Source organism: Podarcis melisellensis (assembly GCF_964234715.1).
Source record: "Podarcis melisellensis genome assembly, chromosome: 11".
Lineage (NCBI taxonomy): Eukaryota > Metazoa > Chordata > Lepidosauria > Squamata > Lacertidae > Podarcis > Podarcis melisellensis.
The window spans coordinates 27,374,430-27,388,244 of record NC_138543.1 but is presented as its reverse complement, the minus strand read 5'-3'; the positions used below and the strand labels follow the sequence as shown (position 1 = coordinate 27,388,244).

Genomic DNA, 13,815 nt, shown 5'->3' with positions numbered 1-13,815 from the left:
GATAAACATATGCACCTGTGGTCAGAGCACATGCAGGCTCAAGCTGCTTAAGCAAAGTATTGAGGTTACCAGGCTCACAACCTATGTTGGATGTGCTTTCCTGTGCACAATGTTATCCCCAGGCTAGGCATGTAAAGCCTGCTTCTACACACAGGTAGAAATTCTAGAAGGCATTTATAAACAATTGATGTTAATTGTATAGCATATCTGCAACAGTATTTGGAAAACCCATGGCAGCATGAATAAAACCAAGCCGCTATTAAACATTTGACCTTGGGCTATCTCATCTACCATAGTCATCAAGGTAACTGAACCATTAGATGTCATAATTAATATGATGAGCTTGCCACTAAAGGTTGAATATATTGCTCTACATAAGGCAGCAAGTTGAAAGAAAGCAGCACTGGTACTTTGCAGTGGAAAGACAGGCATCTTTATCTTTTAAGAAATGCTTTCAAAAGTTTCATTGCTTTAGTCTGGGAAAGGAAAATGTTAATGTTGTAATTTTAGGCAGACATCTCATAGGAAGTGGGGATTTCACTTGTGGTGCATTCAATTCATTACATAATAGCCTTGTATGATCAACGGATTTTTAAAACAATTGAGATCTATGTAGTATAAACAGGCACTACAGTAAATCCAAAGTAATTTGCAATATGCAATTTTAATTATTAGCTTAATGTGCTCTTTATGCTAGTACAGTTAATACCAAGACTACTGCAAATCTACACTTGTATATATCTTTAATGAGTTTGTGTGCTGTTTCTCACCTTTTTCACAAAGAACTATGCAGTATATTGAATGTTTATTTGAACTATGTCTCCATCTAAAGGATTTTAAAGTCCACTGTAATTTTCTTGTACACATATCCCCAAACTGCACATTTACGATTACCCATAAATTCAAGGGAGATTTCAAAGTATGCATGATTGGGACAAATGAATTAATATAGTTTATCAAGTGAGATTTTAGTATCATGGAGCTGGGATCAGTTAGGAACTTGGACCTTAGCAGTTAAGCATGTTTCATATAAACAGTTATGAAAACATTGTTTCACTTCTTCCTATTAATATTATTATATACAAGAGAATCCTAGCCAGGTCTACTCAAAAGTATGTCCTATTGCATTCAATCGGCTAGATAAAAGGGATAGGACTACAGGCCTTAGTTGGGCAGCTCAAACTTATGGCATGACTTCAGAGTCTGAGGGCACAAATGGACTGCCCAGCAGTCATAATAAGGATGGAGACATGCTTTACACGGTCAGCCTCAACCGTGTATTTACACATTCTATTGCTTGTGGGAGCAATATAGCATTTTCGCCCTGAAAGAAGACTGCCCCCAAACATGGCGACTACCCTGTTTGAAAACTAGCCTTCAGTCATGAGAAAAACACTGCATAAACACAGGAGGTGAGAGTTGAATTGCTCTAAGGGAACTTTATATGGGGGACAGGGAAGTGCAGTGCGTGAATGAGGAACTCTCTGTGGACTGCAGCACCAAACAAGTGTAGGAACTGGGACTTCCTTATTTGCATTGCAAAGATAAATGGGGAAGGCACATCACCATTCTTTCTGCATAGAACTGCATCCTAATCAAATATTTGATTTATTAATTTGATAACTACCTTGAGATACTGGAAAAGCTGCAGCTAATTATGATAAACTGAAACCCCTCCCCACAAATGAATAATTTTAAAATAGTGTTCAACTGAGAAACTGTGACCCACACCTGGGCTATATCAGTGGCACCACTGTTTTGTGTTGTAGTTTCTATTTACATTACTAACAGAATGATAAGGAAAGATTGGCAGAAACTTAGGGAGAAGACCAAAATATATACCGTAACAGTTGTTTTATTGTCAAGTTTCAGAACTGGGGGCGGTGGTGACAGTTCAAAAACACATAGTGAACTTTTGTAATCAGAGTCAAATATCCCTTTCAATTTCAACTCAGCTCATAAATACTTTTGACCGATTCTAAGTTGAGTTCCATTCTGTTTCCTTTTCTCCAAGACTGACCTAGAACAGGCATAGGCAAACTCCGTCCCTCCAGATGTTTGGGACTACAATTCCCATCATCCCTGACCATTAGTCCTGTTAGCTAGGGATGATGGAGTCCCTAACATCTGGAGGGCCGAAGTTTGCCTATGCCTGTTCTAGAACGAGTGAAAAGAAAAGAGGCCACAAAGGGGAGGCCCTTAGCAGGCCAAAGAGCTTTATCATTAGGAGAAAGAAATAAAGTAGAAATAAAGTGAAATAAATATTTCTAAATAGAAATATCCCTATCTAGAACATGCTACTGAGGTCCTTCCCTATAACTCAGTATCACCTATGTAATACACAACAAAGCATGTTTCATTGAGAAGGGGAGTTCCAAAGAAGATGTTCCACAACTGAAGAAGCCCTATTCCTTGTCCCACAAGGCAAACCCCTCTCCTTTATTTATTTATTTATCTATTTTTATATATTGCTGTAAAAAGGCAACCATTTTGTATCTAGACTGAGACAAAAAAAGATTAATGGTATTTGCCCTTGGACACGTAGTAACACTCAGAAATAAAAGAAAATTTTAAGCCATTAGAAAATTAGTTAAAAATACTACAAAGTAGAACAAAGCATACATATAGGTGGAAAATGTTTCCCTGCCACTTAAAAGTGACGAGACAAGATTGGTCCATCTGTCATAATCAGACAGCAACTTGGTGAATAATGTCATTGATCTGAAGCATTATTACAGGCTCTCATGCTGGAATTGATTGGGAAACTGAGATTGTTATGTAGGAGAGGCATTCTATGGGCAAAGGCCTTCTGAGATGCTGCATTTTAATTTTCTTTAATGCATATCAGCATGTTAAAGAGGAATAAGAACAGAAAAGGAAGCTTGGTGAATCAAACCAATGATTCACCCGGCCCACTTTTCTGTTTCCTATTCTTGACTCCAGGAAGCACATGAAGGCTCAATACGGCCACTGTGGCTAATAGCCACTGAAATATAAAGACAACCTCCATGAATTTGGGTATGCTGGGCCAAGGGAATGCTTGACTCAGCCCTCTACGTACATGTGCTCCAAGGTACAGATAACTTTCAACTTATTGTGAATGTCAAAATAACCCCTTAGAACCACCCCTGTATGAGTAATCTTACCTTCCGGAGCTAGTGCACTGAGTGGGTCTCATCCCCCAAGAAAGGCCTCCTAAACCCCAGTAAGCGAGGTGGAAAGCTTAAAAACTCTTTCCGCACTGGGAATATCCTGTGCAAAAAGAGCTTTTTAAGTTCTCCGCTTTCCTTATGTTCAGTTTGTGTGATTTCAAACGGCCATCCATCAGGTGCATAAAGCTGAAATTGTGTAAGTTAAATGTGCCCAAGCTGCAAGTTACCTGTACTCATAAATGCTTCTAACTGCAGCAACCATTTTACACGCACCCAACTGAAACATGTCCACCTACACAGGGGTTTTCTGGACTCAGAAGAAGGCAGAATGGTGGCAGAACAGGGTGGGCTTATGTGTAATCTGCCAACGCATGCAAGGATCAGGAACTGAACCCCTGTGCAAAATGGTAGCTGCCTGTACATAATTATTATCTACCATCTATTAACTGGACTTCAGCTAGTCACTTATTGCTATGTTTTATAAAATTAGACCAATACTCTTTAATAAATATGCATTTGTTATTTGATCTGCATACAGCACTGTTTTTCTGTCAACCGGAGCCATCTATCTCATGTGCTTTTAGTTTCCCCTTGCACTTCCAAGTCAAGATTGTGTTGCCCTGCCACTGTCAACGCTGTTGGGTTCCCAGATTCTGCCCCGAACTCCACCCATTGTCCCCATTTTCATCAGAGAAGTGCTGGAAGGAGGTACATGCCAAGATTTTATGTTCTGGCATCCACAACTTTGCACCAGGTCTCTGGTGTTTTCCACAGTTTCCTTGGGATTTTAAAAAGGACGGCAGCAATTCATGAAAGGTCCTCATATTTACGGAGTCTCTTGTTTGGATGTTCAACTTCTTATTATGTGAGGAGTGTGGTAGAACTGCAAAGCCTAAGAGGCAATCACTTAATGTCTCTCCAGGGGTGAACCAGCACCCAAATAGGCTTATTGCTTAAATTCCACTTCAAAGTTCTGCCTCCATGAAGAGAAGTGTCTTCTGCCCTCTGCCCCCACAGCAAAAAAGTTTAAGAGACACTTACCGTATCACGTTGTCTATTATCTTTCCCTGAAATAATCAGGAAATAGTTCCACACCAACAGTAGCAACAGTGTCAGAGGAATCATGTACAGCTCAAAATTCCAGGTCACAAAGAGGAAGAGCTGGAACCAAAGAGAACGACAAGGTATTTAGATTTCCTTGAATGACAATATGCAAAATAGAGTATTATACACAATAATTTCCCATTTCTGGCACAGAAAAAACTATTAAACATGTTCTTAAATCTGTTGCTTTCAGCAGTTCTTACACAGGGCAACCCACTTTATCTCAGGCAAAAAGAAAAAATTGATACTTTTCAAAGCCTAGAGTTTAGTCACCGTTTCTCTCATAGCAGCAGAGCCATCTGTGAATTTTGTAATTTTGGCAAAGAAGTGTCCCAAAGCTTCAAGGACTCACACAAGACAATGTTTTCAATGTTATTAACATTAGCAGCAGCAGCAGCAGCAGCTTGCCACCATGATCCTTCCAAGGATTCATGTGAGGGCAGTCAGGAATTGAGAAACTTACAGGCTTCTTGGGAAGTGTACTTTAAACAGTACTGATTCAGAAGTCAACAGGAACAACTGAGACCAGCATTTGGATTACTACTGGGATAGGAAAATAGCTTTGGAGCCCTAACAACTGAGCTTGGATAACAAAGCAGGCACTAGGCAAATAAAACTTGAGTCTTCTGTAGCCACACTAACACTAAAGAGATAATAAATGTTACAGTTCATTTGTTCACGGAAGTTGATATAAGGAATCTTTTCAGAAGTGAAACAAGGCACAAGTATTTGAAAACAAATATCGTCCCCTCCCCAGTTCACTGTAATTAAGAACAGATTAGTCGATTAACAAAAATATTATAATAACTACCAATCGCACAGTAAACTTAAAGAAGGAGACTTAAAATAAATGTTTACTTGTGTTAAAAACATATTTTCATGGAAAAACCCACGAGGCAGATTCATTTTATTTTAAAATATTACTGCTTAATATATAAATTTCCGTAAGTGGTGTACAGCAAATGAGAAAATGTATTACAAACATATACAGTCGCTATCTTAGAAGGTATTCTTCTGCCTCTTTTTCAGAGAAGACATCTTAACATGGTGCCTGCCATGCATCTTATTTAAGAGTGACTTTTATTTATATGCAAGTTTCTGCAGATATAATCAATGAATTCATCTATTAAAACTTATGGATAATTAAGTGATATGTGGGAAGTGACATAAACCCTCTGCAATGGTATAAAGCAGATTATAATCCTAAAATTATACTACTGTCTGTTTATGAGACAAAATTGGAGGACATCTCTTGATAGGGATGATGCCTCCTTGGACAATGCTTTCAGTGCAAAGGTTCTCCAAAACACTGAGAGGAACAAGGAATGGGGGTGGGGGTAGAGGAAGCCTGCCTTGGCTTAGGAAACTGCTCTGGTATGTTCCTTGTCAAGGAATATCCTCCGGGCTCATCTCACAAAAATGAAAACATGTTCTTACTATGAATTTCTGTTTGGAGATCTAGTATGTTCCACCCTCCACTCCTGCCTCTACTGACAATCTTGATGAGTGTGGGTTATGCCTTCTGTTGCTGCCTCACATACTGTTAGGGCTTCCTTTCCCTTCCTTAGGTTTTTGCTCCTTAATTGAGATTTCTGTCTTTTCTTGTTAGGTTCTTTTGTTACTTCTGTCTCCTTTGTTAGTTCCCCGTTTTCTTTCCTGTTATCCGTAGCATTGTAACAGTTAGGTTCCAGTCATCAATGTGGTTCCAGCTGAATAATCGTTTAGGGGTCGGGGAGTTGTCCACTCTGCCAGTTGGTCTGGTGAAAGAGGATTCCTCCTCCTCCTAGAGAGGAGGCAAAAGGCCTGCCTGATCTTTCCAGTAGAATGCATCATCTCTATCAAAGAATGTCCTCCATCCTTATTTCCAAACAGAAATTCAATGTTGCTGTTGCTGTTGTTGTTGTTAACCCACTCTTCACTGAATTGTTCAATTCCACATTGGGTAACAACACAATAAATAATAATAAATATAAACAGAAAAAACATACAGAACCCATAAAAACAAGACCAATAAATTAAAAAATTAACAGCTACATTTTAAAAAAAACCTCAATGCACAGATGACTTGCCTCCTCATGAGCAGTCATGCTTCACCCTTTTGAGTTATTACCATAAAGTAGACTATAACCTATGAAGCAAATAGGCGTTTAAAAAAGAAGGGATGTAACTGCTATATCCTTTATAACACTATGGAAATGTAGGCATAATGTGGTAGTCTGGGTTCAGATTCATTTTATTATATTTCTGGGAACCAATGATCACATAATTCTAATAGTTTTAGAACATCCAAAATGATCCATACCAAGCCCAAGTCCAAAATAAAACCATACATGCTAAAATGTATAAAATGGAAAAAAATGTATAAAATATGGGAGTCTAGACTCACAAAAAACACCCTTTAATTCTTAAAATCGTAGAATGATTCTTGTCCAGCCATTTTAAACACACCTGTGCAAATAGAAAGCTACCTTGTTTTTAATAAGAGATAAATACACAGGACTGCAATGTTGCTGGGCAACCTAAGATTTCAACTTTAAATGAAGGATCACAACCAATGGAGAAAGAGCTAATAATAAAAGATGCATCATTTTCATATATTTAATTACAACATCTTTGAGGGGAAAAATGAAATGAAACTGATGCTGAAGCCATCCACACAAAGCACTTGATTCAATCTTCTGTGAGATTAGTATCAGCTTTTTTTTAGAATTTGTGCTCCTTTCTTGCAGCTACATCAGTAAACCTGGTGATGATCACGCAGTCAAACCAGATATGATTATACAGTGACATCACTGGGGACAAACAATGCCTGGAGTACAGGGGGAGGGAATAACAGCTCATCTGGGACTCCGGGGGGGAAACGTTTTGATGCATGGCACAGCCGTGGTGGGTCCAGGTAGGCCTTCATCATCTAGTGTAGCAAGGGAAGGAGATGGTTACCAGCTACCATTCACCCCCAGCCACAACGATCCTCTCAGGTATGGGCGGGCAGCACCCACAGAGCCAATCAGTGGAAGGGGCTTGGGAGCTGCGCACAGCCTGTGCTTGGCCTATTTAAGGTGGCAGCCAAGTGCAGGTCACCCTCTTGGCTGTTTGTGGGGCGGGGGAACAATGCCTGAATGCAGTACAGGAGGAAGGAAGGAATTCCTCTTGCAGAGGCACCTGAGCTGACATTCCATCCAGCCACTATCCCATGGCAGTGGCTGCAAGCTCCTCTCTGAAAGCCTGCATGTGTCATGCAAACTAGGCCTTAACATAATTCTGTCAGCTCAACCCATCCACCTTGATACCTGGAGACTATAGTGGCAATTTTTGCACCTCTGAAAATGTCTCTATTGTGAGATTTTTCTAACGTACTAAAAAAAGTGTAGAATAAGTGACATAGTCTTGTGGCACCTTAAAGACTTAATGGAACGTACAGTGGAATAGCTTTAGCCTAATTCTCATTGGATTAAGAAGGTTCTTGCCTATGTTCAAAGCAAAAAGATCTTAGCTACTTACAGCAAAAAAACATATTCCTCTATCAAAGATCGTGCTACAGTTAAGTGTGGTAGGAGTACATCACCTTCATAGACCTGATGGAAGCCTTTGACCTTGTCAGCCAAAAAGGACTCTTCATACTGCTCAATAAGACAGGATGCCCACCTAAGCTCCACAATATAATTGTGTCCTTCCACGAGAACATCCATGGCACCTTCCAGTATGATAGTTCATACTCTGATGCCTTCTCTATAAAGAGTGCTGTGAAACAGAGCTGTGTTTCTGCTCCAACTCTCTTTGGCATATACTTTGCCTTGTTGCTCTGTTCTGCCTTCAGCTCAACTGAAGATGGTGGAACAACGGGGGTCTGTTCAACCTGGCACAGTATTTACAGCGCACTTCCAGGAAGCTCTGCAGCCCAAGCTGTAGATGATTTTGTTTCCCTAGATTCCACCATAACCAGCAACTTCTCTATCAATGCTGAGCTGGACAAACATATTGTCAAGGCAGTCAACAGCAGTGGCTCACCTCTCCAAGAGGGTTGGGGAGAATGTGATGCTAACAACCAATACCAAGGTAAAGGTCTACCATGCTTGTGTGTTGAGCACACACTGCTTTATGGAAGTAAGACAAGGAATAAGTGATACAGAAAGCTGCACCACCAATTTGGGCTGCAGATAGAGACTTTTCCTTCCTCTTTTTTGTGTACAATGCAATCCTCAGTTGAGGGGGAGTGAAGTGTCTCAGAGATCATCATCATTATGTGAATATTTAGAGATTTCTCTGTTAAATATGCTGTTTTCACTTCTGTCTGACTTTTGCCAATATGAAAGTTACTACAGTGGCATGAATTTTTCATCGGTAATTCGTGGACTGCTAATGTGATGCTTGTATCTACAGACTCTGGGGCTTGCATTGTGGAATTGTCAGTATTTTCAAAGCAAAGTCACAGCACTTTCATCTTTAACTTCTATAAAATGATGTGAAATGTCTTTACACAATTGTAAGTGGGAAAAGGGAAGGGGTGGGAACCCAAATTTATATTAAAACAAGAAATTCTGCAAAACTTCTAGGGCCTTAGCTAAAAGCAGACTTCACTGATGTTGACAAATCTGCCAAGGTAAATTTGTTTTGATTAGGTGGCTCCATCAACTCTGCAGTTCTTCATGTGGAATATCTCCAGTTAATGTTTCATACTAAAATTGGATAAGCCGAAGAACATCAAATGAATCCTGCCTAATACTGGAAGGAAATTTTATGTGTTTAGTTGTAACATAATGGCCACTTACCCTGCTCCAGTGGACAGTGGCTGCAAACCCTCGCGGGCTGCCCTCCTTTCCCAGGGCTGCAAGGAGTCAAGTCCCAGGAACCAGCTGTTGCAAATTCCCTGTCTGATCGCATTGCAGGGTGGGATAGCCCTCCTAGTCTAAAGTTTAAACTGGCCAATCATAAGCAGCCGATTGGACAGAGTCTGGCCAGTGGACCTGAGCATGGAAGTTCTTGATCTGGCCCATTGGCTAAGGATAAAAGCCGACTGCGCCTGGCGCTTGAAGCTCACGTTGGATCTAGCTTTCTTCTTGACTAAGCCAAGATCACATGCCTTAATTGACAACATCAGGTATAAGACAAGCATGAACTTTTCATGTAAGGTTTAGTGTTTAATATTGTAAACCAGAAGTATTCTGTATGTGTGTTTTTTTTAAAGGTTTCATTCTGTTCCACTTGCTATCAATATTTAAACTAAAGTTGCAGTTTTAATAAACTGCATTTATTTTATTCTTAAACTTTTCATAGAGTTTTAGATGGCTGCCAGCTTCTATATAACGAAGTGCAATATAACACTTGATACATACATGTAACCTTTCATTATTGTGAAGTCTGAAGGGGAAAGTGGCTACCATGTTTAAAGAAAAAGTGCATTGGAGCACGACTTGAAATGGGGTGAGATTAAATGCTTTCCAAATTTCAAATATTCCTCCTATATCTTCTCGTGCCACCTGTAGCTACCTGTTTTGCAAAAGATAGATAAATCTTTGTTTACAACAAATTGAGAATTTCTATAGCTCCCTGCTTTGGAGAGAGGAAAAATACTGGTTCAATGACAAAGGTTACCAAGTTATCAAAATTCCAGAGTTTTTGTGTGTTGGAATCCGTTTGTCTCTGGAGACAATAGAGGAGTCCATCTTTGGGGGTAAAGTCAAACTGTTGGAGAGTTACAGCACCTGCTGTGGCTGTAGTGACCAATACAGGAGAGACATGCTTTGTTGCACTGGGGCAAATGAGCTCTTTATAAGTAAGATGTCAGAGGATAAGCCATCATACTGGATGGTGCCATGCATGTTCTTGTGGAAGGACACAACCATGTTGTGTATTGCTGTTCTGGCAGTGTTGATCCGAGGCCACACTTTCTGCTTTGTGCCATGGGTTCTCTTGATATACTCCTTGATACAATCTTAACATTTACATAAGAAAACACTCAAAGATACATAATTTTCATATGCATATGGTTGGATAAGAGTCTATTAAGATATGCTCATCACAGCAATTTCAGCTAGATGATTTCTTCAAAGAGTAAGTGATCTTTCATACATTACTAAGTTGACAAACATTTTAAAGAATCCAAGTAGAATACACACATTGCAGTCAACGTGGCACTTAACTGCAGTTCAACACTCATTTACTCACTCAGATTTACAGTCCCAACCAAGAGGAGCTGGCATTATTTTTCATGGTAGAAATACACTAGTATCAAATTGCAGCTGGCTTGCATTAATGACCGGATCAAATAATGTCTAAGTAGTAAAGGTTTCAGGTTCATTGAAGCTTATCTCTTTTTAGTACTCAATTTCCCCCAACAGAGTTGCCAATTGTTTCTTGGGCCTTTGTCTTGGTCATTTTACCTAGCAGACCATTCTGTACATTAGTTATTTGCTAAACGAACACATTACTCTTATAGCCCATTCTCAATTTGTTTTTTGCTTTATTATTATGTACGCCCTGAAAGTCAAGTTATATTTTCAATGTAGTGCTGATGTGAGGGGTAATCACAATCTATAAGAAGTTATTATGTAATTCAATTATGTCCCTATTAAGCTTTCAGAAAAACCCATGCCTTTCAGGTTGGAGAGCTTTCTGATTCTTTGTGGCTTGTAAAGTTCCTTAACAATTGTCCAACAAAGTTACAAAACTTAAGTGCTCTCTTTAATTTAGAAGGATCCTGATGCAAAGCAACATTTTAGGTGTTTTTTAAAAGAGCACTTTCAACAAATTGGCGGCACTTTTGTATTCAAGAAAGTAATTGTTTTATGCATCATACACTGATCTAGTTCCAAATTACAAAAAAAAGAGATAAGTTTCAGGTAAAATAAAAAGCTGCAAGTCATGAGCACAAATCTGTAAGCTTTAGCCTCCAATTTTCAGATTCATTCCTGGGGGTGGACATGCTTGAACAGATTCTTCTGGCTCTGAATGCTTACTTGGACATTCCATTTGAAACTCATGTAAGGTGCTTCCAATTAAATTGTGTTTAATTTTTACTTACAGCATTTATTATTTGCTTAATGTAAAAAATAGTGTATGCCTTGGATTGGTCTGTTGAGTCATTTAGGTATTAAAACAGGGCCTGCGTTAGCGTTGAGTCAGAGAATATTAACTTTGCAAGTCACTGATTCAGTCAACGGCTGCAAATAACTTCAGTTTTGGTGGCATACAAGTTTTCACGCAAAAGCCTTTGCTTTTTAAGTACTTTACTATTCAAGAATGTCACCTCTCAAATTACTGTTTCGATGCTGGAGTTAATTTCTACATCTGCTTACTTGACATTTCAACATATGTTGGCAAATATTCTTTACAATAATAAAGCAGAAAAAACTAGAACCCTTTTGCATGCTACATATAAGTGGCACATTAGCAAAGAATTTGACTCAGAACTACACGGCAGTACATTTAGCCAGTTCTGTCCAATTCTGCAGCTAAATTTATATGGAATATGTTCTTTATAAAAATACAGCTAGACAACTCTGTTCCTCCTCCCTCTTCCCTCCCATCATGGAACTCAGGGTGGCATGTTTTGGGTGATACTTCCAGGATCTTGCCAGTCACTGGGGAATAGCAGCAGGAGAATGCAGTGGTGCTCATGCCTTGCTTGTGGGTTTCCCACAGCCTGGCTAGTTGCTGTGGAGAACAGGATGCTGAACTAGATGGGGCTTTGGTCTGATCCTGCAGGATTCTTCTCATCTGATTACACAGACCTAGACCTACTTATCTGTCAGAGACTGGCCAAAGGAGCGAGAGGAATGGTGGACACCACCTCCCCAGCCTGAACCTTCCAGAGAAGAGAAAGACAGTATAGATTTACAACAGTGGTGTGTGGGAGGTCACAGCTCAGAAACTGCAGAGGGGAAAAGATAGGAGATATTGGGAGAGGAGCAGGAAGAAGAAGCAGCACCAGGGGAGAGACAGCTGACAGACTCAGCATCTTTAGAAAGCATTCCAGACCTGCCCTCTCCCAGAACCCGGAGGGCATTGAAAGTAGGAGAACAGAAAGCTCAGAGGCAGAAAGCACAGATCAGCCAATGTAGGGATGACATATAATAGGAGAAACGGAGGGGGAGGGGCTCTACTCAGAGCAACGCCATTACTGTGAGAGGCCCTTTTTCTGAGCCTCTCTCTGTGGATATTGAATAAAATACTTGGTAAGAGCTCTCCTTGTTTATCTAATTCTTGGCTGCCAACTGTGGGAGGGATCTGATTCCCTGACATTATCTGTAGGAATATGACTGAGATCTCTTGATATGCTCCCCCTCCCCTGCATTACCTGTACATTCTCTGGACAGCACAGTCTGACGAGACTGTCAATGGTTTTCTTATTCCTTGATTAGTTCACACTATTTACTTAGCACAAACTTCAGAGAAATATACTTTGGGGAAGACGACTAGATGATACAAGAAATGTGTTATTGGATGTTTTGTTTTAAAGTAGTCATGGGAGGGGGCAATGAGGATTAAGATGATATATGGGCGATGAATCTTCACTCTTAAATCCCCACCCCAAACTTGCTTCTTGAAGTTTCTGTTTGCCCCATGAATAGCAGCAACGCTCCAGAAACAAATAGCGGCTGGTGGCAGGAAATTCATATGGAGTGCACTGGGTAGGAGCAAGGCGTTAAACCCATTCCCCATAGTCCCAATCAGGGTCACTCTGATTGTCTTCCATTTCCTTTTTAAATGCAAATATGTATTTCTCCTAGTAAGTCTTTGGATTAAGCTAAATTATGTCCAGAATTGGAAATTCTACATTGCTTACAAATGATTTCCAGTTTTCATCTCTTCATATTACAGAATAAAACAAAGGAATTCAGAAAATTAAGGCAGTTAAAGAGCTGTACAAGGATCATCTCGGAACAGCAACAAACGTTCATTTTACAAGCCATGTAGCTTGTATTGTGTATATTCAGATGTGTAAAAAGCAAAGGATTAAGAGTTTTGAAAAATCTCAGCTGTGGCTGGGAGAGATGGCTTGGACTCCAGGGCTGCACTGCTGTGAGCGGGGCAAGCCCCTCTTGAAATGACCATGCTGTAAAATCTGGACTCCCTCCATTTGCACTGAAGGTGTAATTAGGTGAATAAACTACATTTCTTAAAGCTACAACAGTCTCTGCTGTGTCTCAATTCTCCAAAGGAATACAGACCCCGGGTGAGTGCCTGGAATCCCCTGGAATCTTGCAAAGAGTGGAGGTGGCGCCCAACTTTTGTAACAATCTGAATGGAAAGAGTGCAGCACCAAGTTCAAGTACCCAAGCCCATTCCCTTGCCTGTGAGTTTGAAATATGTTATGCCCCCAAATCTAGTTTAGCTTGAGGACACTGTCCCACATCATTTCACCCATCCCTGGTGTATGAAAGGGGTTGTGTGTGGAAAATGTTGATTTTAGAGCTTTTGAAGCAACTGAAAAAGCAGTCGAAAGGGAACCTGTGATATGATGTAAAGGCTTAGCTACACTTCTTGGAACAGCTGTCAAAACACCTTTTGATTCTGTGCTTCTGCGTGGCTTCCTGTACTATTATTTATAGGTCGCCTC

The 13,815-nt window shown here is 40.0% G+C and overlaps 1 protein-coding gene across 8 annotated transcripts in view; it reads right to left on the bottom strand.

Moving 5' to 3' along the window:
* Positions 1–13,815, bottom strand: part of MCTP1 (multiple C2 and transmembrane domain containing 1) — a gene marked incomplete at its 3' end in the record, with an annotated part of 170,454 nt that overhangs the window by 28,577 nt on the left and 128,062 nt on the right. For 7 of the 8 annotated variants that reach the window (XM_081930144.1, XM_081930145.1, XM_081930146.1 and 4 more), the window contains one exon: positions 4,194–4,313. In XM_081930144.1, coding sequence (XP_081786270.1) covers positions 4,194–4,313 — 120 coding nt within the window. Of the gene's footprint in view, positions 1–4,193; positions 4,314–9,692; positions 9,744–13,815 lie in introns of those variants that run through there. The other variant, XM_081930147.1, reaches the window with a different exon arrangement.